At 43.3% G+C, this 27,921-nt stretch overlaps 1 protein-coding gene across 2 annotated transcripts; it reads left to right on the forward strand.

The window, feature by feature from the left end:
* Positions 1 to 26,272, forward strand: LOC146195219 (uncharacterized). Of its 2 annotated transcripts, XM_084597729.1 has the most exons (5): positions 1 to 136; positions 6,832 to 7,112; positions 10,741 to 10,884; positions 17,946 to 19,364; positions 25,566 to 26,272. In XM_084597729.1, the coding sequence occupies exons 1-5, from the start codon at positions 96 to 98 to the stop codon at positions 25,712 to 25,714; spliced, it is 2,034 nt and encodes a 677-aa protein (XP_084453855.1). In that variant the 5' UTR covers positions 1 to 95; the 3' UTR covers positions 25,715 to 26,272. The 2 variants fall into 2 exon arrangements, with proteins under 2 accessions (XP_084453855.1, XP_084453856.1); XM_084597730.1 differs by lacking the exons at positions 1 to 136; positions 6,832 to 7,112 and adding an exon at positions 10,394 to 10,666.
* Positions 26,273 to 27,921: the final 1,649 nt, after the last annotated feature.

Below are 27,921 nucleotides of genomic sequence, written 5' to 3' on the forward strand. Positions count from 1 at the left end.
TTCGTTGCCTTTGTCCTCAACATATTCATCCAGCCGTCATAGCAGCGGCCTTTTCTCGTCGTTCACGTAGGCAAGACCGAACCAGGTGTCTCAGAATGCTTGAAGCAGCAAAGAGTCCTGCGTCAGCAGACAATAGGTAAGAAACTGATTTTGAAAGCATATATATCCATCCGAAGCGGTCCCACATTTGCGAAGTAGTAATTGCTAAATTTTACTGTTTTCGTTTGGCTTCAATCTTCAGGTAAGTTCGGAGTCTACGCAACTGAAAATAGTTTGATAGTTTGTGCCTTATGATGAATAATGTGCACACTGCATTATATCAATGCGGGATGCTGAGTGCACTAAGTGAAGTGTCAAACAAAGCAAACTGAATCGAATATAACACGAGGTTCGCTCTGTGCTGCTTATTATAAGCAAGTTGTAGCTCTATCTTCTGCAAAATGGTATGGCCGACATCTTAGCTGAAAGGATGAAATCGAGCAGCAAGTGTTACGAGCAACGGACTTTCTATGCCTTAGGCTAATTCTAGTCGTTGATTCATGTAGAGCACAAAATGTGTAATAAAAGCGGGCCAGTTGTGCTATTCTGCGCAATTTACGATACGATAACGTTTTTCAGGTTTTCCCGGTGCCATGTTGAAAATAAAGTATGAAAATGGAGAGTAGGCGCGACAGAAAAAGAGAGAACGGAAGTGACAGGCAGTAACTTGCGAATCTGCATCCGATTGCAAAAGCTGGTTAATGGAAAACGTGTAACATACTTTATATCCAGGAAGAGGAGAAGGACGTAGCCGTGAACCAGTATTATGCAGCTCTGTTTTGCACTGAACAGGCTCACCGTGCATGTATGTGTGAGAAAAGCAAGAACAAGAATCTAGTGCACCTCATAATTGGACACTGATACGCTTAGGAAGCTCACGTAATTATATGCCCTCATTTTCTGCTGTCACTACCATTTCGCTTTTCCTCAGGACGACCATTTTTCAACGAGCTCCTTTTTTGAGCAGCCATTACTAACCGTGACATGAGCATTTTTATTGGAAGAGGTCAAATTATTTAATCGCAAGTTTTTTGCTCGTGCTTTGTCCTAGCTAAGCTCGTTTTGTGAAAGAATTGGCTGTGAGCCACAGCTCAATTTTCATTTCCCCGTCATCAACTGATTTTTCACGGGCGCTAACAATGAATTTTCATCAGTATGCCGGATTGTCAGCGGTAACAGACTCCATAATCCTTTTGTCACCGCTGCTTGTAAAGATCTTGAAATTATAGCTGAGTACTAGGAACCTCCCTATCATCTTGAGCGCAACATGAGGTAGTTATAGTACAGAGTAGCATAAAAAGTTATGATAGATTCCAGCTGTTGTCCATTTTGTCTCTCTAAGCTTCGTTTCATTTTTCGCGTTTACATTTCTGCCATTCTAAGCCATGACGTGGCTAAGCTCATCGCAGACAAGCGAGCTTGAAAAGCTTTTGTGAAAACAAGTACAAGTGCACTGCATTGTTTAGCTCTGAAGGGTAGGCTTCACGGCCAGAGGACGTTTGTGACATTTGCAACACATGTGTTAAGCTAGAGGTCATTTATCAGAGCGGAGAGTTGCTATGAGATTTGGGCAACTTCCGCGGGCTCTTAACAAGGGCATATAGATTGAACAAGCGAGAATGATATTTCCAGCTTAAATAGATCATTCTGCAATCTTAATTATTCCTTTGGGAGCAAAAAGGCTGGTTCAGCGAATATTTGCATCATTATGGCCGACCAGAACTGCCTAACACATAGAAAATTTCTCAAGAAGCAAGGCGCTTCTTAACGGAATATTTACGAGTCGCCACAGCTTCCTGCTTACTGCTTTTCTATTGTCAATTCAGGCTTATTTTTCTTAGAACTTCAATGCACGAGCGAAATGACAGCGTCATAATAACAAAACGACTGCATGACAAAACGGATAATCAATGATTAGAAGGAGTTTGTGCATTTGTTCTTGCCTGCGCCGATGACAAAAACTTCCGGCCATCTTTGGAGCCTTTAGAAACTGCACTCATGATTGGGCTTGCGCATAAAAGAGCGTAAGTTTGGCCACTGCTGTACCTAGACTAATCTAGCTCGTCCTGCTTTTTTGTAGTTTGGACATATATAGAGGCAACGTAAACCGAATACAATGAAGAGACAGAGTAGGTGATCAACGTATTCATACATACAACAAATACTTTGTTCTCATGTTATCAGAGACGCTTGTGTTAAAAATTTGAAGTAGAAGTTTTATATTGCTGACTTAAGGGCCGTTCTGTGCTCAGTTTCCTCTATTTTATGTTTTTTATTTTGAGCACTTCTGAAGATGACCAGTGTCTGCAGAGGTTACAAGCAGTTGTGGTGAGAAAGCGTGACGTTACCTGTTCGAACATACATCTCCCAAAAGCGCAATAATCACAAAACAACAGGAAGTGAGAAGGCTCCTTAACATCTGCATAGACACCCATACCATACAAAGTTTGAGGAAAACGGTGATCCTGACGTACTGATTGTGTGTAGCTACTCCACTGCTTAGGCTAATTCCACAGACCCTGCAAGAGAGAAGCTTCTTTATCGCTTCCGTTATAGGCGATGCAAGTGCAGACAAAATCGATGTGAAATTCGATTCTCCTGTACCACAAATGTTTATAATCCAATCTCATCTGCACTATATGCCTTGGTGGCATTAAACAAGCAGTAGGTGGATTTATTTGTATATAGCGGTAGCTCTACTGAATGTAAAATTCGAGCAATACCAGCCTGCTTCCGTCTGACCTGCCGTTCAGCTTTAATAACAAACGTTCCACTCAAGGCGAAAAACACAAGTTTTTTGTCGTTGTGCAGTTATGCCGGACGTAATACAATAAAAGCGTTATATCGTTGAGTACGTTAGGTCGATTATTATAGAGCTTCAAAACTTACGCTTCGTAATTAACTACAATTGATTCATATTTGGGTTTAAAATTGTATTAACTCTGCAACTTCGTCCTGTATTGTAACATAGCTTATGAGTGGTTGGTTAGTTGGCTTTAACCTCCCAAACAAAATTAGGCTGCGGGCAAAGCCGTAATGGAGGATTGGAAGTTCTGATCTTCGGGGTTGTTTAATATGCACAGCCATTCCATAGAATCCGAGCGCCTTATTTCAGTAGAGCGGGCTACTCACAGAGCCATCGCGGTGGAGCGCATAGCTTATGGCAAGTATTTACTCCCCCTTAAATGAGCGTTCTGATTAACAGCGTACGCACCAACTCATATATCTAGGTAAGCTATAAAGAAAAGGAATATGCTAGACTAATTTAATGATTAGAAACATGCCGGTAATTATTTGTTTATAATTAAGAAATTGGCTTTTAGCATTAAGACATGCATTGTTGAAAATGGTTCGATGACGAAAAACTCAAAACATCGAATAAACCACGTAAAACCGTGCGAAACTCAGCTTTCGTTCCTCTAACCCGGTGCAATCATTGTTAACAATTTGCAATCCTTCTATTGTTTTTAAATAGGTCATATTCGATTGAATGTCAATATTCGCAACATGAAATATAATATATGAAGTCAAGCAAGGTACCTTGAAAACTATTGTTTGTTTGTTTTTGCCAGAACTTCTATTATGCTTACATCCAGATGTCACAAACCCCTACCTTTACGGTCAACAGAGGCGCGGGATCCACTTTACAGTTACCCGTCGTCCCTTTATGAAGTTTGAGAACACAGTTAAAAGTTAGACAGGTCAACTCTTGAAGTACGTGTCTCGGTGTGTGATGGAGAAATACGTTCGAGAAAGTCATTCTTTTCTACAAAAATTGAATATTTATAGCTAATTGCCAAGTTTCACTGCATAATAATAATAGAACAAAAAAAAAAAGAAATGCCACTGTATGATAGTGATAAACGACGACTCGGTAACTGACAACAGGGAAAACCTACGTTGAACAAACACTGCGGTAAAACAAGACTCTAAAGATAACAAACCAAGTATTCCCGATCTTATAAGTAAGGGCAAGAGTTACAGAGAAAAAACAGCGTAAAATAATTAGCCTTATGAATTTTTCAAGCAAAACTGAAACCAATATTCAATTAACCGACTGTCTATAGCAAAAAGCAATTCTCACGGCTTTTTTGTTCGATAAGGCGTCGTATAGTCACCGAGTTGTTCGCTAGCGCCGTCCGTACAAGATGAAGAGAAACTATGAGTTGATCGGAGCTCGGTGAAAATGTAAAAGCACTTTCCCAGAGCGAGCAGCAGCGAGAGTTTTTCAAGAGAATACATCTCCCCTGAGTGCACTGCCACGGGCGGGCTGCGGTCTGCCTTTTTATACTCTCGGCTGTTTGCGCTGCGGCCCATCGTCAAGGACGCGCGCTGGCAAGTCGCTGCCCCGGAGATTCCTGTCGAATCATGCTCGGAGCAGCGGGGAGATCCCTTAACTTCCGCTCTGTAGTGAGGCAAGAGGTTCCATAACTTCCGCTTCAGATGTGAGGCAGATTGTGACACCATACCATATGTAGCTGTTTAATATTCGCTACATGATTCTGCGATAACTTCATCACTTAGCTGCTTCATTTGTTTGCTGGTAGCATTTCGACATTGAAATTCACTGTGTGGCATATATATTGCTTCCTTGATGTACTGCCAGCTGTATTGCCGAGCATTTCCCAGGTGCTTCAGGAAGCGAGCAGGTAATTTTTCATATTCCGCCTTTTCTACAATGGAGACGACGTCTCCAGTAGCATAAAGCATACTATAAATTTTGACCGATCATGGAAATAATGGTCTGTGGTGGTAACTAAGGATATATTTTATTATCGCATGAAGTATTTAGCCTAGGTGCTTTGTATTGATCGCATTTGCGTCCGGTTACAACAAAAAATACTGTACTAAATATCAGATTTACGTTAATGCAATAAGAGATACTACTTCATCTGATGCAAACCAACTGGCGTTTAAAGCTGTGAACGCCTGGAACTTTCACGTTGGAGGCCGGATAAGCCGGATGGTCTGACCTCCCTTGTTGTTGTGCTCCGGTAGTGAAAGCACCCATCACAGGGAAATAAATTATAACAATCTTGTCGAAGCGACCTAGACCTTTTGTCTTTTGATTTATGTCAGTTGACATTTTGTGGGTGTACGAAGTAAATTTGCTGCAGGATTTACATCCCCACTTGCTGTCCAACGTGGGCAGATGGGTTCGTTCTGTGATTTGTTTTCGGTTTTCGCCTGGCTGTTATCAAGCAATCGTGAAACTGGTCTGAATGCATTTTAATCTATACTCTTTTAACGGGTTCGCATTGAACGCATCATCAAGAGACAAGGGACGTGTCGAAGTGCCTCCTGCTGTGAAGCTACTGCCATCTAAACCATTTAGCAGGCAAAGTGCGCAAACAATAACATCAACCTGTTTTTTTTTTTTGACGAGCAAGGAGAGGTCAGAAGTTGTCTACAATGTTCGCGAAAGGAGTTGATGGCCTGTCGGCAGAGTAGGGCTCGAATGTCAGTCATTGTCTTTCTTTCGTGTGTTGAATATAAGTTGCAGCGAAAGAAAATATCATTAGCTGTTCCGCTGCGCTGAAAACGTAATGAGTTCAAAGCCTGTGCCTCTGTTGATAGTCGTTGCTTCTTGTGGTCTATTTAATAAATTTCGAACAAGCTCAACAAATAGAGCAAACAGGAAGCGCTGCGAAGGAAGCTACTATTACAGTACCGTAGTTATAGAGTTTATTTTGTGCAGACTCATGCTCCATGGTACAACTTTGTCCCAGTGCAGGTCTCATTTCTTATTGAGGCTTACTGTACGAATGTCGAGAATTAGCTTGGTGAAGACTTATGTGGTAATAAAGCCTAGACCATGATATAATGTTATAACTGCTACAATTTCATAATTTCAAGCCCGCACATGAGTGCTTTTAAATGACTCATACCACGGAAAACAGAACGAAATACTAACATTGAGTGGCCTCATGTGTTCCCATAAAAATCCAAGGCGTTGTTTGTAAGTACAGCTGGGAAAACGTTCCTTAGAGTAGTAAGGAAAATCTTTTCTAAGCTCATTTTGAAAAGCTTGCGTTGGCGAGACCTATCCGAAAGATGTGCTCGCCAGATGTGTTTGTGAAATTCCGTGAGATATATGCGTGGTTCCGTCTAACTTTGAAAAAAAAAAAAAACGTTTGCTGTGTTGTGCCCTTGGTTAAACTCTAGTTTAATTGTGAAAGCAACGGCGGAGGCTTCTTTCGTCTCCTACATTATTTCCCTACGCGCCTGCGTGCCGTAGGGGTAACGAGAATGCAAACGATTCTGGCAGGTTGATTCTGATATCATCCTCCCGTATGAAAGGAGCGACCCGAGTTGGCAGTTCCTGCCTGTGGCATAGGGGCAACGCGAATTCAAACGTTATGGCAGGCTGATGTTATATGAGGGACCATGTACTTGAACACGTCACATAGCGACAAGACGTAGCGTAATATTGCTTTCGCTCTAAAAGATCGCTCTTCACGGGAATCGAACTTCTAACCTCCCGATCACCAGCCGAGAGTGTTAATTGATTATGTTCCTTAGTTCACTCAATTCTCCTATCGTGATGTGAAATTAGAATGAACAGGCATTTCGCGAAAGGCTTTGACAGAGATGATACCAAACAGGAACATTCTGTTTTGGAGGTGAGATGCGATCTAATACTGAAACTTTGAGAGAAAATGTTTAGATTGGCATTTAGTGTGCACGGAAGCCGTGGAGATATAGTATACACTAGCGTAGATTTTTTTTATTTTGGGTGCATCTTTAAAAAGTGTTCAGAATACCAACGTTTCATTCTGTACACATTCGCAGCCTACCAACTGGTGGATACAATGAACTTCAAGATGCGACAAATGTGCCAAAGACGAAGCATGGGGAGCATGAATCACAGTCGAATGAACATCGCCAGAGCAAGATTGGCATCGACAAATGTTGGGGACGAGCGGCGATTGCGTGCGGCGCGACATTTTTTTCCTCAGCCGCTCACGCAAATTCAGGATTCTTCTACGTGGCATTTATGCGTGAATATGGCGTGAACCATGAGGCAGCATCTTGGCCGACCAGTGTATTTGAGGCACTGGACCAAGCTGGAGGTAAGAGCCGGCATGTAGTAATTGTTTACTTATTTATTGCTAGATACTCTGAGGTTATACTTTGGGGATGTAAAATTCTGCATTTTACCTAAAGGAAGGCGTACTAACATAGACGAATTGCTGTTTACCGGTCAGCCACTACGTAGCGTAGTGTCATGGGTCGGGCAAGACTCGGCTACTGCCTGTGCCTAGGGAGTGTCCAGTATGTCGGCTTTGGTTTAAGCTGGTACTTTCACACTTTGTTGAATGTTTCTAATATCGGGCACACCAAGAGCTCGAAACAAAAATGAATAATGAAAGAAAGACGAGACACAGACTATAAGAAATAATGTTTTAGTATTCTTACGGATTTGCCAGAATGCAAAAGGTGAGCAAAACAAGAACAAAGTCAAATAGCCAGGAATCACGAACCGCTGCCAAGCAAGAACACCCCAATAACCAAGCTGGAGAAAGGAAATGCAACTTAGTGTTCAAAAAAATATTGAAGTTGAAGTGAGGTCTGTATGCTAGCGATTTTTGCTGCTTCCTCGACCTCTCGCATGATTTCGTCACCGTCCTCGCGCCGTAGCTTTTGCTTCTGAACTCATGTTTGCATTGGCAACCGCGGCAGCCGTCTCTCATGTTAAATGATATCTAACCTAGCAAAATGAAATTCTGCGACTGAGATATTTTATTGGGTCATTTTTCGATTTGTACGTATGCTAGGCCATACTTATAAAAAACGAACGCTTCTGCACATAATACGAACTGGTCGCAATAGTAAGCGGTACTCCCGATGTTCTTCAAACCATTTGTTTCGAGCGTTGCACACGTCTGACTATCGACACGGGCCAAATAAAGGAGCGTTTATTCCAACTCTTCGCCCTAGAGTTCTCAGCATATGCGAAACGCTGTGAGATCAGGAAATGACAACGATCTGCACATGCCACTATACTCCGTTTCATACATCAAGTGCAACACTACCAAAGCTACAGCTCTTGTTTGCGCCGTCCGCATCCGCGATAAAAAATAGTGCCTGCTCTTGACGAGAAAAAATAATAGTTGCTTTGTCAGCAAGCTTAATACATTTTACATTTGCCATAAACTTCATAAAAAGCACCTTTTTTAGGGAGAAAAGGTCGGATTCGGCTAATGTGTATGTTTTCTTATGTCGTTTTTGTTCGTGGCGCGTTTTGCTGCCCCGCAACCTTTCCAGCTGTGCCACCAGATGGCGCTGGCTGTGCCCTCCGCACTGCGCATCTCTTTTTGAGAAAATGGTTCTTTGGTGCGCATTTTTTCTATAAGATCCGGTCTGTGAAGATGTGTAAGCATGCGAAGCATGTTATTGCAAACGTGTATGCTCGGAATAGAGCCCGTTTCAGCAGGAACCACTCGCCTACAGAACGAGCGCGTAGTGATACGCCTCCTGTTTTTTTTCTTGCGGACTACTTGCGTAGCTTTGGCTGCGTTGCACCTGATGTATGAAACGGAGTATAGCTCGTTGTCCTTCATTACGCATCTGGCGCCCCTCACAACAAAAAACGAAGGGTTAACCGCTTTGGAAAGAATTGCGGCGAATTCTCATGCTCAGCACACTAAATCATCTGAATACTGAAATGGCTCTCAAAACGCAGACATTTTCGTGTGGTCTAGACTGACATGCTTCTCATTATCTATTGCTGCAACGTTACTGTGAAATTAAACACTTTGCTGCCATCGCCGTTAACGTCATAGAATTCACATTGCAAAAGCGTAGCCGAATTTATTTTTTTTTTTCTAGTGCCGAAACGTTTCCTCTGCATATCACGCACACGGAAACAGTCGATAGGATTCTATTGCTGAAAGCAAGACAAACGATACGAAAATATCATAAAAGCCCACTTGTAGCTTCGTTCACTCTCCTACGCACTGCGGAGCTGACATAATTAAATTGCTGTTATTAGAAGTGCTGCCTGGCATGCCTGCATGCTCACAGGCATTATTTTCTTTCCACTGTTGATAAACATTGAAGTTGAGCTTTATTTATGTGAAAACTACCTTTCAATTATTTATTTTATTCTGTGTTATTAAGACTTTAGTGTTGTCAGAGTACATTTAAACCTTCCTACCACTAACTCTCGTGCAACGAACTCGATTTATGTCCTTTCGTATTGATAGAAGGTACATTGGGATATGTAACATAGGCCCCGATAATTGAAAGGAACGAGAGAGAGTCAATGTGTCGAAGCACTATCAATAGTACCGAGGTTACCCCTCAACTCTTGTTATGTTTTTTCTAACCTCTTGCTATGGTGTTTTATGGTTGATGCACTCTCCCTGGCATGCAGAAGTACCACGATTCAATGTCATAAAGTAAAAGGTTTGCCGAGAAGTAAGAAAAATTGCGTAGCTTTAAAAATCTACTGAAAATAATATACTTGTAATGCCATGAGTACCTTGCGTTTTAAGAGCAAAGCTTTTTTATCAACAGCATAGCTGCATATCACCATACTTGAAAAAACAAAGGGCTCAAAGACTTGAAAAGGAGAAGCGAATAGAATAAAACATTAACTTGGCTAGAGGGATTGTGGTGGCTGCTTTTTCCCGTGACACTCTCACATTGTAGGATGCCTCGCCGCTTCCAGCTTCATTGGCTTTGCAGTAGTGAAGGGGGGTGTGTGGGTTTAGGCTACAAGAAATCCTTCTCTGAATTAAACCAGGACGTTATTACAAAAATCTTCAAAAGTATCTTTATACTACGAATAAGGATCTTATTGGTGCAATAAGCGAAACGAACACTAATCTTGTTGATTGCCTGTAATATACGAAGGATCGGTTGATGCGATTGTGTCTGAAATTACACATGGGTACATCTTTTTATATCTTTGGTAATAGTGTTTAAAGCTGATGTAGATTTTCCGTGTTAGATATTAACATTTCGTCGAACTTGCTTTTTAAGCCGCTGTAGTTGCATTGAGGTAAATTCAATTGTTCAACAGAATTCAATTTATCCATTCATCACCACGCCATGAACAGGGAGCGCGGTAAAAAAGGCAATAAAATCGTCGGCTTGACTGAAACCGCGCTCCTATTACAGATGTATGGGGAAGATACAGCGGCGCTGCGTTTCGTGACACTGAAAAGATGCTAAGCAGTTTTGAAGAATGACAAAAGCAAACCTGCTGAAGACCTAAAATATCAACATATAGTTTTACCTTATAACTTTTTAAAGGGTAGAGTTATTCACCTTTAAATCACTCGTTTTTAGACGGAGACCTATCTGCCCCCACAAATGGCGCCAAAAATTACAACGGGGTAGAAAATACACCGAGAATAGAAGTCATTTGACTTTAAAATGTTTTCCCAGAAACATTGCTATCTTTTCTGACTTGTTCCCCACTGCACAAGTTAGAAAGCAGTCTAACCGCTTTTTCTAAGATTTCCGGATGTCCTTAAAGGTTTGATATTTTTTTAGGAACCGCACTTTAGCCGTTACGTAGTGAAATGAGATCGCCTCAGTCGCCAGCCTCCCGCGTTGTGAAATTCCCGCACAAGAAGGCGCTGATTGCTGGCTCTTCAAGCGCCGCCTGGCCCAGGTTGGGATCTCTATTCTAGCTTGCAAAAGTATGCTTGGTGGTCGGATAATTACTTTTCTGCTGGTCTTTTACAGGAGCAATTGCATTTGCTGTTTTTCGAGGTTTTGCTGTTTCTACTATTGGCATGATTGGAGGTGTTTTGGTTTGGACTGGCATCCTGGCATGTTTATTTGCTCCAGATATGACTTGGATGTCCATCACATTTGGATTAATTCAAGGTAAGCCCTGTACAGTGATACGTGCGCAATGGCCTGTGTGCACGATTCGTACCTTTTTGTCTGGTAGTTCTGTGCTTGTCTTAAAAAAAAAATGCCCTGATTTGATGTCTTTCACATAAATATGTCTTCTATGTCTGACATATATAAGATGATGTGTCTTTTACTCATTATGAAGAAGCCAATTATTTACCCTACCATCACATAATAATAGGAAACAGAATGCGGTATTTTATGGGTTGTAGCTTCAGTTCTGCCATTTATTCTAGTTTTGTCTATAACCATGAGAATGGCTATGCAATCAAGCCAGTGCTGTCCACTATAGGAACGGTATGGCTCCTCGGGCATTGCCAACTTTAAGAGATCGTGGCACCTACAAGGAGTCGGCATAAAGGCGGGGTCATGGCTTCAAAGGGTGTGGAGCTACAACGAACGGGGACTGCCATGCACCAGTCCAATTAGTCCTTATTGCTCAGTGGGAACGCTAAAAAGCTATCAGACTGCGAAATATTAGTGACTTGGATAGCCGACTGGAAAAGGGCAATAAATGTTTCAGTCAGCGGAAGCATATAGGTATATAAAATTCGGGTGGTAGCTTGGCACCTTAGAAAGCAATCAAATAGATGAAATAAAATGAGGCTCCTCGCTGTATTTGAGTCACTAATGAGATCAGTTACAATGACGGCGGAATAAATACGCAAAGAGACTATAGTATTTTCCCAAAAGGGGAGATGATAATCCCTACTCATTCAATATTTATTTTATATTTTACAGATATTGCGATCTAGTACAGATAATAGCAGGATGGGAAAAATCCGAAATACAAGCAATAAACACACTGAAGTTCATATGATTCATAATATTAGCAGGCACATTTCAAATATTACCACAAAATTCTGAGTAACAGTATCACTGTTAAGTTGTTTCCGTTCCGTAATTGTCTTCGGAAAAGAAAGGAATATTTAAAACAGTTATATCGCGCTTTCATGATGGTTATTGTCAGTGCGTGACTTTGTATCGTGTTATAACGTCAGGAGTAAGCAAAATAATTAAAGATATTGACATTGTAGTGATATTTTAAGAGCTGAAATACAAACTTTAACAAGGAGACATGATTCGGTGCATTCGCTGGGGGTGCTCCGCTGCGTTTCACGAGCTCACTGAGTCATCCACGGCCGTATGGGAACACAAACCTGACTACCTTATGAAGTATTCGCTCTGTTATGTGAATGTTGGTTAATGTGAAAAAATGTGAAAGGGTCCGAAATAATTACACCATATTCTGACTTCAGTGAGCGCTGCAAAAAAGTGTTTGTAGGTTTATATTATACAAAACTATCTCAGTGTTTTGTCGAGGAAAGCCCTATGACGCACTTCTCAGTTAAAAACACGTGTGTCACTGGTGCATCCAAAAGTGTTACTGAGAAATCAAACTTTTCGATTGCCTGAAGCCGCCTAAAGAGCGGCATATGCGCCAAGTGTGCGTTGAATTGAGTCGACTGTAGGAAAACCGGCATTGAAACCCACCAGCTCTTGATCATCATCAGCCTGACAACACCCCCTGCAGGAAGAAGGCTTCTCCCATATTTCTCTAACTAACCCAGTTCTGTGCCAGCTGCGTCCACGTGACCCTGGTGAACTTCCTAACCTCATCCGCCCACCTAACTTTCTGTTGGAATCAAGTTCTTTTGGAATCTTAGGGTAACAAACAAACCAACCAAACGAACAAACAAACAAACCATCAGCATCTTATGGTCACATTAACTTCCGACTCTGCAGCCCGAACAATTGAAATTGGTTTAAGACTATATGAAGTCACCGACGTCGCCAAAGCTGCCTCCTGGTATTTAGGATGCAAATGACATGTTGAGCAATTTGATATTAGAACGCAATTTTCAAGTGGCGTTGTGGCGCCTAAACTTTCGAAGTCTGAAAAGCAGATTCTGTTTGTGACAAGTATGGTGTCCATAGAGTGGTCATTAGTTACTGTGCCCCCTTCTGTGTCAGTGCCAGCTTGCTTTTTATTTATAGCGTCACTTCTTGTACTAATTTGTTCGAACAGCGAGGGTCATTCATTTCCAGTAGTGGTTATTGACTGGCGTGTGACGTGAAAGTATTGTTTCCCTAAGGTTCCTCCTCATATTCGTTTGAAGCATTTTGAATCCCACTAGTTTTCATTAGTCTGATTTAACAAATAGCAGCAGCTAATTCTCATCATCTCGTGTGCAAGTGCATCACTGTATTTTCAGGCTTTCAAAAGCGACTTTTGGTGTAACACTCGGGGATGTTAGACGTGGGGTATACGCACTGTGCTGTACACAGACAGCCTGAAAAATTTCCCTTGGTTTTTGCTGCAATAATGAGTATTCTATAGGAGCGAAGGAGGAACTTTAAAAATAGTTCTTGCTGCGCCGCGAACGATGGACGAATTGCTGTGGCATTCAATAAAGTTATCCTAAAATAGCCTCAAGGTGCTTTAATATTCAAATTAATGTTTCAAGATAGTCAGTTGAATGAATGAAGCCTTCTTCATTCATATAATTCAGTGGGATATATTTCCCAAATTCTAAAAGGAAAATCACTCAATAGACTTTTCCGTCAATTTTCGGACTCTATTAAAATGAATACCGGTTTTTATTCCGATCTATAGCAGAACGATTATGGATGAACGCTCCGCAGGCTGCGCTCAATACATTGTGTTACTGGCATAATAAACTCCTATTTCCAATACTATCAAACTTCAGGGGAAGGGTGTATTAGTGACGCAACTCACTGGTGACGATAAAAAATATACGATGTTTATATTATAATATTCCTCTCAGAATAAAAAAAAAGACCTTCATCTACGCGGTTTTTGTTTTGTAAGATACTTATACTCATAACATTTATTTGCACCAGTAACTCACATTGTGTCTGACAATCATGTGTGAAAAATACAACTTTAGGTCGCAGAAGAATGCATTGTTTAATGGCGGAGTCTGACTGCGAATGATTGCTGCAGTCGTTAACATTTACGCTTAAACCAAGAAACGTGTTGCCTCTAGCCGTGGTTGTATTATTTTTTTTTTATCATTCGCCAGACATTCCTACCGTTTGGGCATCCGTAGCGACATATATGATATTCTTTCAATGACCGTGGAGACATTTTCATTAACCAGAACTCATTATTTGAAAAAAGTAGGATAGAAAAATGAGACGATCATGGCGGGAAATACAAAATATGCGTTTTTACGCCGCCTATATGTAGACTGAAGGGCACAATAAACCCAGCTCTGGACACAGTTAACCAAATTTCACTCTTCGCTGTTTCTGTTCGCGCCTTCGTATACACGATGGGCAGCTTCAGACCACAGGAATGCATGATTTAACTGTGCATCATTCCGAATAAAACGCTTTGAAATAAAATGAAGAGTCATCGTCCAGCATTTATAAGCTTTCGTAATATATCGAGTCACATAGTTCCAGCCCCCTCTGCGTCGGTTCAGACATCTTGGATCAAGGTGCGCAATAGACATGGGTGCCGAAGTAGGGCGCTCTCAGAATATACAGATCAAACAAGCAAACAGTATTCGAAATTAGGGATTTTCATGGCATCAATTTTTTGTATCGATTAGGGTTTCCTTTTAGCAGAGTAATTCTTTTATATGAAAAATTACTAATGACAAATTCGATTTGATAAGAACTCGCAGCTGGTGAAACCCGAACGCCTGCGTCCCCGTGTCGTTTATAGCCATCCCTTAAGCTTCACAAAATTGGTATTTAAACTTTCTTGTTTCATGCGTACATGCGTTGTATTGGGTGTGAGCATGTGAGTGCTGATAAATGGACTTAGAACTTCTTGGAATATCGCGAACGGCGCGTAGAAGGTGATCGGATTGGGATGATGGCAACTTTTAAAGAGTAAAACGACGTACTGATCAGTTTTAATATTTATCGCGAACTGCATGCCCAATATTTGCAGTCCTTCTGCATCCTAAGACAATGGAAAGCAGTAAAGCTTAACCACCTTCTAAGGGTACCGTCTTTGCCAAAAGTAACCAGGCTGCGTGTTCCACTTCTACGTCGGGTGGCAGAGAATCCAGACCACATCTGAAGCTGTAAATATATTGCCGCGAAACCTTCAAAACTGTATTTGTTGTTTTTTAACAGCCGCCGGCATACAGGCTTATCACTCTGATTCTGGACCGCGTATCAGTTCCGTAATCTTTGTTTGTTAATGCCCGATGTCGCGAGTCACACCTTTATCAGTTTTGTGGTAGCGCAAGATGCATCGAGATCTGTCTCGAAGGTTCCGGCTACTCGGGTGTCTTTCCACAATGTTCCAGCCCGTGCTGGTAGCTGTTTGCGAAGTTATCTAGTTTGTTCTGTGCAGCCTTTAAATTGAGCGTTGACGAGTGTGACGAGCATTCTTTGTCCGACGACCGACGAGCACGTTTGTTTCTATCGCCGCCGCCGAGTTGCTTAGTTCTTTTGCGGGCGCAAGTCAGCCCAAGTAAAGAGTTTCTTTAGTGCAATCATCGACCCCTTCATTTGTGTCGTCGACCTCGTCACCACAACGTGACAATATGCAAAGTAAAGATGGGCTCCTGCCATCACTCCTTACAAGTTGTGAATATCTGAGGATAAATGATGGCTTCAGAATACAAGCGAGAAGCAAAACATGCAGCTTTGTTACTTTTGGCAAATACGGTACATTTTACTGACCAGTGTCTCGTATAAGCACCTCAAACATGCCATCTTTTAGCACTTGTTTCTCTAGGGAAGTAAATTAAATTCAGGTTATGCAAACATGTTTTCAGAGCATCTGATTCATTTGAAACGTGCTTCGTTCACAAATAATTTTGTTCTAGAAATGTACAACGCAAATGCAGCAAACTGCATCTATTTGGATTTCAGGAAACATCTTGATACGGCTTTGCATCACCCCGTCTTTGTTAGCTCGCCCTCCTAATAATAAGGCATAATTCTGATGCCATGTTAAGCGTCTTTTTATACATTCATCTTTAATTTTTCTTTAAAACAATGACTCTCCTATTATCTAGTAACATCCGGGTTTCACCCAAATTTGGGTTTAGGCCCACCTTTATTATCTGGCGAGAAAAGAAGCATTTGATATGAAATAATTTTTACAAATTTTATGTTTATCTGTTTCTTCTGGACCCTCTGACTGTGCTCATCTTCAACGTGTCCATGACCTCAAAGTATTCCTTTTTCACATATTGCCCCAGTATCTTTAACTTATGTTTGTAGACACGCAAGTGTCCAGTGGGGCATTGATGATCTCACCTCTTACTTAATCGGCAGTATTTCCCTAATGGCCGCAGCTTGATTCGAATATCATGACGTTTCCAAGAAATTTTGGTTTCATAAAGACTTCATGTTGCGTATGTATGCAATATCTCGTAACGCATGCTTTGTCTAGCTTACTAGCATTTATCATCCGCCATCGTAACCGAAAATATCCAATATTAAAACTTTAATAAGTTCCAAATCAGAATATAAGGGCTGAACATGGGACCCCGGTCATGAGCCGCTAAGTGTTTTTTGAACCGTGATACTTATTTTATTATTTCTAACTGTTCAATAAATGGTAGTGCATCTTCAATGAAATTCACTTTCAATATCTATGACCTGCACTCCGTCGCCAAAATTTTAGTATGAAGTGTAAAATCTATACGTCCCTCTTTAAAATCTATACGTCCTACGGTGAATTCGCATCGGCCTTCAGCAAAGTAGGCTTTCCACCATTCCGCATCAATTATCTTCTATATCCGTGCATTCCTGGTACCTGCAACGAATCCAACCAACTTCCTGTATCCAACGCCAGGGTAGGCAATGCTGAAACTTTCAAGAAATTTGTCTCCACTTTTTAGAGCTCCTCACTGTTGTGCCTTACGTCCGAAAAAAAAAAGAACCGTAACATGCTAGTATTACAACAAAAATGGAATGGCCAAAATCACAGTCAGAGAGAGATTTGTACCTTAAATATTCACGAAATTACAAGCTTGTTCCAGTTAAACGCGAAAGAAGCATTTGTTCACACTATGAGACAAATCCTGGAACCTCTGCTTTCTTTCGACGGAACTGCATAGATAAAAGTGGAATCATTTTGCGTGGCCGATAAGTGAACCTTAGAAAAAGCGCTTTCATATTTATGTCTTTTTGGGTGTCGTTTTTGAGTCGAAAGTCTTACTTGCGCTCTAGTGTCACCAGGGGCTGTGTACGGCATGAAAAGGCATAGTGTATTTAAAATTTGCTGTCAGTTCTTAAGAAAGAAATCGTCTCATAAATGCTGCGCTGATTAGTTCTACATGGACAAAGGAACTGAACAAACAACGCAGCATTCATGAGAAGATGTTCTAACTAGCCCAGTCTCAAGAACTTCTGAAAGACATCGTTTCGGCGCCAGGACTGTAGGCACCATCATTCCGTTTTCCAACATTGCGCACTAACCACTACTCTACGCAGTGTTCATGAGCACGTCTCCAGAATTCTCCTTGTGTAGTGTAAGGATGCTAGAAGGCATTTAAGGTAAGGAAAGAAGAAAATACTGCTGATAAAAGTAAACTAAATTGGTAAACCAAATAAAATAAAAATAAACACAAAGTGCAATAGAGTGAAAAGGAAAGATTACAAAAATACAAGAAATCAAAAACTAAAAACAGTGATAAAAATGAAAGAGTAAACTTCTATACCCTGCAAAAGCAAAGAAACGCACAACCAGCTTCCAACCAATGCAAGACCGGAACTAGCAATGATTTCGCAATTTTAAGTAAGTAAGAAGACTTACGTGCACCCCTTTAGGTTCTTCTCATCCTCCTTCAGGTTTTTGTTGGTTTCTGGCGAAAGAACGATTCGTGTTTTACAATTGTACAAGAACTACTCGAAGCAGTCCAAACCATTTCCGGGCCTTGAAACATTGTTAGCTTCTTTGGTATTAGGACACTACTGCTTTTAACATACATTTAGTGTGACGAATAGTTTCTGCATTTCAGGAGTATTGTTACTAACAAGAAGACAGCAGACGCTCATGTTATTACAGTGGAATTTTATTTTTCTTGCAGGTGTTGGATGCGGGATTGTCTCGATGGCAGTCACTGTGCTGCTAATGATGTACTTTGACAAGTACCGTGGAGTAGCCACAGGAATTCGCTACACCGGCTACTCCCTGTCATCACTAATCTACCCACCAGTTCTTGCGCTTTTAGAACAAGTGTATTCCTTCCGTCAGTTATTCCTAATATTCGCCGGGATCTGTTTGCACGTTACACCATGTCTCCTTGCTCTCAAAGAACCCCCTTGGTCACAGAAGCCTGCAGTCGTAAAGAACTCCAGGAAGCAGAGAACTACCGATACGAGCGTTGAAAGCTACCAGAAATATCCGCATTTACAAGCTAATGCCAACGGAATGATCAAGCCAAAGGAGTTTAGAAATATTCCTGCATATCGGATGCCGATAGAAAGCAACTACCGCTGTGATACAGTATCTGGAAGTAGCGTTTGTAGCAGCGTTAAAACACCAGATGCCAATGAAATGAATTGTGTGAACGCGCTCGAAGAATACCATCAGCGCAGTGCCGAAAAACTCTTCATGGAGGATGCCAGCTCTCAAGTTATACCCGTCAAAACGAAATACATATGCTTGAAACGCATCAAGGCAAAGTCAAGTTCTGTTGGCCCTAAGCAACTTCTTGACGCGACTCCAGTCGCTGATCAATGGCTAAAACTGGCTTGCAGCAATGAAAAAAGAGATATGAACATCCTCCTGGATATTCCAGCAAAAGCGTCTACTATTGCCCCTAAGGATAATGAAATGTTTGTCTGGACTACTCCACAGAGGAAGCCAACAGTACATTTTTCGGCACCTGAGAAAACGCCGGGTGACCGAAAAAGCTTAGAAGCAATGTCCGATTTGGCAGAGACTCGGCGACATTGTGACATGAGCATGACTCCTGCTGATGTAGTACATAGAAGCAAAATTCATAAAATCGACATGGCCGAAAAAGACGAATCACGGTCCCTCATTCAGCTTGCCCTCAAGCCTAGCTACTGGGCAGTAATAATGGGCGCTGTGTTGGCCGAATACACCGACTGCACATTCCTGGCGACCATGGTAGATTCTGGCTTGGATCGAGGTGCAACGAAACTCCAGGGCGATCTTATTATAACGTGCTCAGCACCGTCACAGCTTGTGGGCCGCGTTCTTTTGCCGCTGCTGGCCGACGTTGGGCTTGTGTCTCGAACTACGCTCGCGTGCGTTTGCTACTTGTCCTTTGCTGCTGTGGTTACGGCCTTAGGTGTGACGCGTAGTTTCGCAACTTACTCAACCTTCGCGGCGGCTGCTTCTGTGCTCATGGGCTGTCTGACGACAATGAAGCACGTGGTCACCGCCGATTACTTCGGAGTCGACGCAGTTCCAGCGGCATGGGCTGCCACCGGCGCCATTGTGCTACCGATGCTGCTGAGCAATCCATATATAATAGGTAAGAAGACGAACTGAAGGGCACTTTGAATGCCGGCTCAAATGTAACCAGTCTTGAAAAAATGGTGTTCCCTAACCCAGGGATACCTACAGAAAGCTTTTGAGTACAGACTATGCAATCGACGTTTCGTCCCCCAAAGTGAATTATTATTACACTAATTCACTATAAAAGTTGGCAGTCATCATGAAAATTGCTAGCCTATATGACTGCACTTAAATGAGGTTGACGTCAAGCAGTTTTTCATCGGCCCAGCAAATAAACCTACGCATATCTTTCCTTAATGCAAATATCAAAGCTAGCTGTTTTTGTAGACAATCAACATGTTTTGCTTTGACACATTCTTTAGTTAAAATATTGAAGTTTACAAAGCCGTCCTTGCTAATTAATTACTCTTGAGAATGAAATGTTTGGAGGATACCTAAACTCTGCTATTAAGGCTACGACTAGGAAGTACTAATTCTCCTACTGCGGCCTATCCTACGGTTGCACGTCCACAACTGCTTCACTGCTTGTATTTCGCTGTTTGCGTGATAAACGTCCTCTAATCTGAGACACTTTTATCTTACGCAAAGATCTCAGTGTACAGTCTCTATCGAACGCGCTGTGGTGACTTACACCTGAAACATGTATAAAGCCCGGCTTTAATCAAGCCGGCCAGTCAGGCACGGCTGGTCAAAGCGCACTATGCGTGCCTATAGTCCAACCCATCTAATCGTAGCGAAGCCTATTCATACCATAGGAGTTGCACAAGTTAAGAGCATATTGATGCCATTTAGCTTGATGAAGTCTCATAATTAGTCCAGAAACCAGCGGTACCAGCAGCAACACAGCCCAGACTTGATCGTGATTGTTTTCTCACAAAACGCTTATCCTTCAGAGAATATTGCTCGTAACGTTTTGGGTCTTAAACTGCAGGTGTGTGGAAGGAAACAGAGACCTACTGGAGAGCCAGGCGCATCTTGAAGATAGCGCAGAACCTTCGTGTTTTTTTTTTTCAGTCCATCCTGTCATAATTTCTTGTTTGTAGTTACAACACAGAGTTACTTTTATGCTATTATCGAACATTAGGTACTAGGAGCAGCTCAAAACCCCTGCTTGAGGCAGAAAAACTGAAATCTTTCTCGCATCTGGCGCTGTCGCAATAATCACAGTGATTATTATTTGCCCTTTTATTTTACCTTTTGCTAATTAAATGTACAATCTGTTATCAACCATCTTCGCTCGCTCTCCTATTAGATCTGCTGCTCGGCATCTGGGACAAGCGCTAGCTCATCGCAAAGGGAGGGCTCTAGACGCCGTTGGTAACGGTTCAATAAAGCGATAATAAGGTGGCTACATGATAGTAACGTTGTCCGGATGTCGTTCAGTAAGAAGGTTCATCGATGACTGGTTGGACGCCACGCGGTCGTTCACTGATTAGAGCACTCGGCTGTGCAACTCCTGAATATGGCTCTCATCCCGGCCGTGGGCACCGCTTCTTAATGGAGGCAAAGAGCATTGCGCCCATGTAGAGTGTCACGTCAACGGAAGAAAGAAACCCAGGTTGAAGTCGCAATATGTGAAGAATTTGACATTTACGGCGCCCATCATAAGTCGAGTCACTTCGACACAATAAACTGTATACATCAAGTAAGCCAGTATGACTGTATGTCGGAAGCAATATTGAATAAGATATTGCACAGCAATTTTATACTACCACATTTTTTAAGCGTACCTATCAGGTGCCTGTACTCACACCACCATAAGATAGTCTCAGCTTATGGTGGACTCTAGGCTCGAGTAGACACACCCAAAGCGTAGAGGTTACCCGTCTTCACTCTGGAATTACTCGGCAGCTCCAAACTCTCCTATGTAAAGCGTGAAACTGGGTTAGGTAAAGCTACGAGGGCAGTGAGCCATCCAAAAACGCCGCTTGATAAAACCTAGAGTGGTATGACGCTGGGCACTGTTACATATGGTTTGCGGCCCGATCGGTAGCGTTGGCTTGGCGGCTCCGTGGCTCCAACGTTTAATTCAACATCACGTAGGAACGGGCAGAGAAGCAGGCCTGGAGAGAAAACAGACACGCTCACAAGGCAGGTGTCTGGTGTCTTCTCAGCGACTTCTCTCGGACGTCTCTCTGAAGTCTCTTTGAGTCTCTAGCAGTTGACTCCCTCGCTGCGGAAACTGCCGCTGTTTTTTATACACTAGCCTGTTCAGAGGGAAAGGGAGAAGAATTCATGTCCGAGCAAGCTGTGATGACTCAGCCTCGGTGTCGTGACAGAAACACCTCCACCTCCTGTTGATGGGCGAGGGCGGCACTCTTTTCCTCGAGTGCCAGGCTTGGCCAGCGTTTGCACACACACGCATGCACACACATTCGGCAGGTGTAAATTCGACGCGCCGGAACACGCCCGCGGGAGGAAGTATTGGGCGGCCAATTGCACCGCGCTGAAATGGCCGAAATGCTTGCTGCTTTGACTGATGCTGCGCTGGGGCCGCGTCGGTTGTTACACATGTCCGTGGCGAATTGTAACATACTGCCCTGCCGCGGGAGGGAGATTCAGATTCCGCTACCCGGAAGAATTGTTGCAATGAAGCTGCTACCCGGGGTAGTCCCACTCCGCTTCTGTCGAGCTTAGTCAGCCAGGCTTCGTTCGCACGTTCTCGTCCCCAAAGCATTCTGCAAAGTGTCTTCGGGAGAGTTTTACATCGCACCCCCAAGCTTCACAACTACGCTGAAAACTTAGCCGGTCGTCCAGCAAGCACGGCACAAATTCACTGACCTATGCCAGACTATTTCCCTCTTATAAGCTCATCTACATTAAGGGGTAGCTCAGCAGCACTTGGAACGCGTTCACAATTTCGAAAATTGCACTTCAAACGTACATCAGTTCTAAACAAAACTAATACAATACAAATGTTCAAACTCCTATGCCAGGAAGAAAAATACCAAAAAGTGAAACTTTGAGGCTGGTATTTTCACGTTAGGGCCACTGATATACACCATCGGCGTTACCGTTGAGACTCCCCTTTTCATTGAAGCTACGGCTATCCGTTTCTCGGAACATCTGACCCTGCTTTTTGTGTGCCAAGGAACACACGAGCATAAGTCACTCGTTTTTTTGAATAACCTATTCCTCTCCTTACGCTTTGCACACCAGCCATGCATTTTCTCGGCACGGGCGCATTTTTGCCGTTGGAATAGTTGCTTCTTTTCCTTTCGCAATCGAAGTTTCCTCTGCTTTCGATGCTTGCACTCTCTCTTGCGCCTGCCTTTCCGCTCTTATTTTGAAATAAGTACAAGCGAACAAGAACACACGCACAAGAAAGGGAACCCAGAGGGCAGCGGTAAAAAAGTTTTGTTCCATTAACTTTCCTCTCTTTTCGGCGGCAGTGCTTGAATTCTCGTTTCTTGTTTTCTTTTGACGCCAGCTCCTGAAAGCTAGCGGTAACCGAAGCGAGTATGGTACCGGCGTCGTCATAGTGTTCAAAGTGCGGAGGCACGCCTGCATCATAGCCAGCAGTGCATGACTTAGTTCAAGTCAAGTGCAAATAACAACAGCTCATGCCAGCCCCCAAGCTAGGCATTTTTTCTGGTGGCTCGCTACTGTGTTTACCCTGGTCGTCCGGTGTGCCAGATCGCTCAGCGCTAACCGGTAAGCGATCAATCTCCTTCGACAGCTGTGGCGCTTCGGATTACGAGGTCATATATGCCACGTCCACGTTCGCACTGGGGTTGTTCTCTCGTGAATACCACTTGACCTGGTGTCAAAGCAAGAACGATGCTGACTCTGCTCTGGTCGCTCGCTGTTGCCTTCGCAAGTGTGGCTCTCTACAGCAGACGCGCATTGATCGCGGGTCTGCCCTGGCTGATCACGACTCGTGGGTGGCGCAGTTTCCCTGATTGGCACTACGTTTTTCTGCATGCCCTGCTCTACGACACAGCTGATTTCGGAAACACAATTCTGTCATTTCCTAGCTCGCTTCCTTTTCCGCCACGTTCCACAAAAGCTTCTGCGTTTGACTCGAGTGGCGGTTTAGTTACTGCCAGTTCCCCACTCTCATTTGATGGAACCGGATCTCCTACAGCTACGTGGGGGCCGACGAGCAGTTCACCTCGCTGGACGGCGTCCCGGCGGGTTTCTCGCCGATGGAGCCGGCGCTAACCGTCTCAACTGGCAGTGGCTCGACCAAGATAACTTGATAGTCCTCTGTTCGAGGCTCGGTCCGCTCCCTGATACGGTCGCGTTGCTCGGCCGCTTCCCCAAGCTGTGTTTCATTATTCGTACCTCTTCTGAAGATCTAGAGGCGGCAGCTGATTTTTCACCAGTAATGACTGCTTATGTTCATCGCAGTTTTTCATGCGTTCGCTTAACATGCGCTTGATTTCTTTCCACGCTTTAGCGGGGAGAAAAACTATCAATCTCTGTGCCCAACTATCTCGCTCGAAGCGCTTCCTTCTACAGACTCTTGAAGTAAGCCAAATACTCTGCTATATCCTCGGCGATCCGGAACGAATGCAGACTGTCTCGCAATTTCGAACCGTTACACTGAATGGTATTGAAATGTTTATTCGAACTGCAGAAATCTCCAGCTCCATCAGTTTCGTTACGCGCTCAAACCGCTTTTCTTTCTCCTCACGCTCCTTTTGACATTCCCTACGTTCCCGTTCCCCTTTCTCGTGACGTTCCCTGCGTTCACTTTTCCTTTCCTCAATGGTCTCAAGACATTCTGAAAGCTCGTCATCTTCAGCTTCCAACTCAATAACAGCCTTTAGCAGTTCACGTTTTCTGAGCTTGTCCGAGAGATGCAGACCCAACTCCTTCGCAAGCTCCAGCAATTTAGGTTTGCGCAACACCTCAAATGCATAGCTTTTGGAGTGCTGCTTGCTCTGCTGCCCATTATTGCCTTGCTGCAAATTAACCCAGCAACAACGACAACACAACTACCAACTCTGTTCTCTGCTAAACAAAAGCCTGGCAAAACTCAGTAGAAGAAAGTCCCGCACTCACCAAACCTCGCAGCCAAGAATCCAACGCAGTCGTTCCGCTGCAGGCAACCAGTCATCACACAGGGCTCGTTGCACTGCTCCCGGCTTGCCGTTGAGCTGCTTGTTGCACACGTCGCGCCTGGGACATCTCATTGCGTCCAGGTGTTGCACCACGGTCAGGCCTGGCTCATTCAACCGACCACTGTCATGGCTTTGCCGTCCTACCACTGATCACCAGTTGTTACATGTAGGTCGCGGCCCCATCGGTAGCATTGTCCTGGCGACTCCGTGGCTCGGCGGATGCCAACAACGGTCGCGGCAAAGACGAGGCCACGACTTACAAAACCAACGTTTAATAAACAGCACGAAGGAATGGGCAGAGCAGCAGGCCCGGAAAGAAAATAGACACGCTCACAGAGCAGGCGTCTGGCGTCGTCTCAGCGACGTCTCGGAAGTCTCTCTGAAGTGTCTCTGTGAAGTCTCGCTCGTAGTCGCCTATCTCGCATCGCAAATTGCCGCGGCTCTTTATACGGTCGTCAGTTCAGAGGGAAAGGAAGAAGAATTTATGTTCGAGCAAGCTGTGATGACTCAGTCTTGGTGTCACCACAAAAACTCCTCCACCTCCTGCTGACGGGAGAGGACGACGCTCTCTCCTTCGAGCGCGGAGCTTGGCCAGCGTTTGCACACACAGCACGCACACGCACACGCATTCGGCATGTGACGCGTCGAAACACGCCCGCGGGAGGAGGCATTGGGCGGCCAATTGCACTGCACCTAAATGACCGAAATACTCGCTTCTTCAACTGATGCTGCTTTGGGGCCGCATGGTTGCCGCATATGTCGGTGGCGAATCGTAACAGCACACAGGGAAGCGCGTACACCTCGCAGACCTTGGTGAATCCTTATATTGAGGCACATTTAACTCCTAGATAAAACATATTTTAGGAAATGACTGTTTTATGTTACCAACTAGGCAGAAATGCTGGTCCCGCCCTACTCTGATGAAAATTAATACGTTTTCTGCTCTGTACTATGCAGAAGGGCAAAAGTTAAAAAAGCCTTAAAGTCCCAAAATATCGAAGAGCAGCCTGCAAACAAACCGTTTGCATTAGCCTTTTAAATGCTGGCGTTAGCTCATGCTTTGATCATAATAAGATTTATATATCTGCTCCTCCTTTCGCTATAAAGGTATTGCTCTTAGCATGCTTATTGTTTACCTCAATTCGCAGGTTTCTTCAGAGACAAGCAAGGCTCCTACGACAACTTGTACTACACTTTGGGATTCGCCCATCTTTTCATGGGAATCATTTTCCTGATTCTGAGATGCTCTGATTCCAAAAGAACAAGAAGTTGGAATGTTCATTCTAGTGAAAAGTAACACTCACCAGTCTGCTGGTCTTCCTAGTGAACGCTGAAAACGCACAATCGGCTCCTCTGTTTTTGTTTATTTTTTACATATTGATTAGTGTTGATATGCAAAGCGTATATTAATTTTGCAACTCCCTTAAAATAGAAAAGTAAACCTCTCCTGGATATGCGAGATAAAGTTTGTTGCCTACGAACCTCGATATCGCAGCTTCGAGACGAATAGAGCTGGGGAGAAATATTGCACATGCAATATACATCCATCCTATATGTTTTGTTACAAGTTTATATGGTTCAATTCACCGCTGTTGCTTTGAAGAAAAATAAAGGTTATTATTGCAGATAATTTTTATCACGGCTCTATCACGTGATTGAGAATTCGAGCATGCCATTTGTATCTCATGAACAGCTTCCTAGGAAATGCCCTCTGTAGTTAAGCGTCACTAATCATTGCCTTAAGAAGCGGTTCATATTTTAACAATTGTAGATATGAAAAACCTAATAAAATAACAAATTGCTGTAAACTCTTATGCCGCATATGCGAAAGCAATAAACAGCAACAACAGCAACATTACACGAAATGGTGTCGTTTGCTTTTTTTTTTTTCCGCAAATCGCGAAGTTTCTTTGTAGCTGAAAAAACAGACATCCTGATCCCCAGGTGGTTTATGCTATTCGTAGCCCTCCACTACGTCACCTCTTTCGCTCTCCTCTCTTCACATTCCCTCTTTCTTTCTTCCGTTAGGGAGCTCTAGTGAGAAGTGCAACTGATACCGCGCCTTTCTTCTCCTACCATCCAATTAACCTGTACACCTTGCCTCCTACATGTAATCATCTTATGAGAAAACATACGCAGCGTAGGGGGGTTTTCAAGGAATGATACTGTCACGTGGTGGTGACAAGACCACAGACAACAATCGCAGAAGCTGGTTTTACACTGAAATAGCCTTTATTGCGCTGACTTGCGCGCGCCAGAAAACTAAGCAGTTAGGTGTCGGCGATAGCAGGAAGCGCGCTTGGCGGCAGTGGAAGTGCGAATGCTCGTCCGTCAACGCTCAAATTAAAACGACGAAGAAAGTTGTACATAAAAGCGCAAACGGTGACTAGAATATCCCGGAACATTGTAAACGCCCGCGCGCTTAGCTGGAATATTTAGAGATACATATCTAAACATATTCTGCATCTAATAAAGCCACGTCTAGTGACAACAAGCATAAACAAACAATGAGTGAATAATCGATCCGTGCGCTACAATCAATGATAAGGCCACAACAAATAAAATTTTGAATGGTTTGCGGTAATACACAAAGCATGTTAGAGCGTAAGCTGTACATCCCAAGGGGAATGTTCGCATTTGTCTCCCTGGGCCCGAATGACCTTGACTTATAAATATTTTAGTGCTAGTGTTGAGCCAAACATTAGGTACACTGCGTTTGCCTTCCCGGCAAAACCAACATAAACAAGAACTACACAATTTATCGCGGAATGAAAAGGCGATGTGACAGCGCTTTTATGTCTCTTCTTACGGCGAAGCTTCAGCGCCCCCGATTCATGCCATGAAACCGTGCACAACCTCGAAACAGTATACACAGCCATAGTACCAGAGGTTTCGCTCGTATAGGCTGGCTAAATCCATGCTCGCGTGCCATGAGTTCTTGTATTATTGCGTAAGCTTTAAGTCGCTATGTTCGAAGGAGCTTGCCCCGAGAGTTGTAATCACGGTTGCGGAGAACTAAAACGATTTGCTAGAATAAAAGCCATCTTATGCTAAAGAGGAGCGAATAATCTCACCAGGGAAATCGGAGGTCAAAGTTGTGTTATTGGTTAATTATTTATAGCCAAACAAGCCAATCAGACGTCGAAATGGGCGAACCATCTAACATCCAAACGTACGTGAAATCACGCAGCCGGAAGACGACTTGTATTTGGACGTCAGAGTAAAAAAGTGCTAATAAATGATTGAGATCTACAAAATTTTAATGAATGTCAGTTAATTACTGAAAACATAATTAGGACAGAAGAGGGCGAGGAGGAGCTAGCAAAAACGCAAATGGAGTCAGGGATGTGCTGACGTTGTCTCGGCGACTTTGCCGTATTTGATGGTTGCTGGGGATGCCGCAGCCATGGCATCCTCAGCAACCACCACCCCCATGGAGTGCCCCTACACTCCTAATCTGGTTCCACATAGGTTCCAGTTATAAGTGGAACTTTTAAAAATGTT

Source organism: Amblyomma maculatum, chromosome 3 (assembly GCF_055883805.1).
Source record: "Amblyomma maculatum isolate TAMU_Amacu chromosome 3, ASM5588380v1, whole genome shotgun sequence".
Lineage (NCBI taxonomy): Eukaryota > Metazoa > Arthropoda > Arachnida > Ixodida > Ixodidae > Amblyomma > Amblyomma maculatum.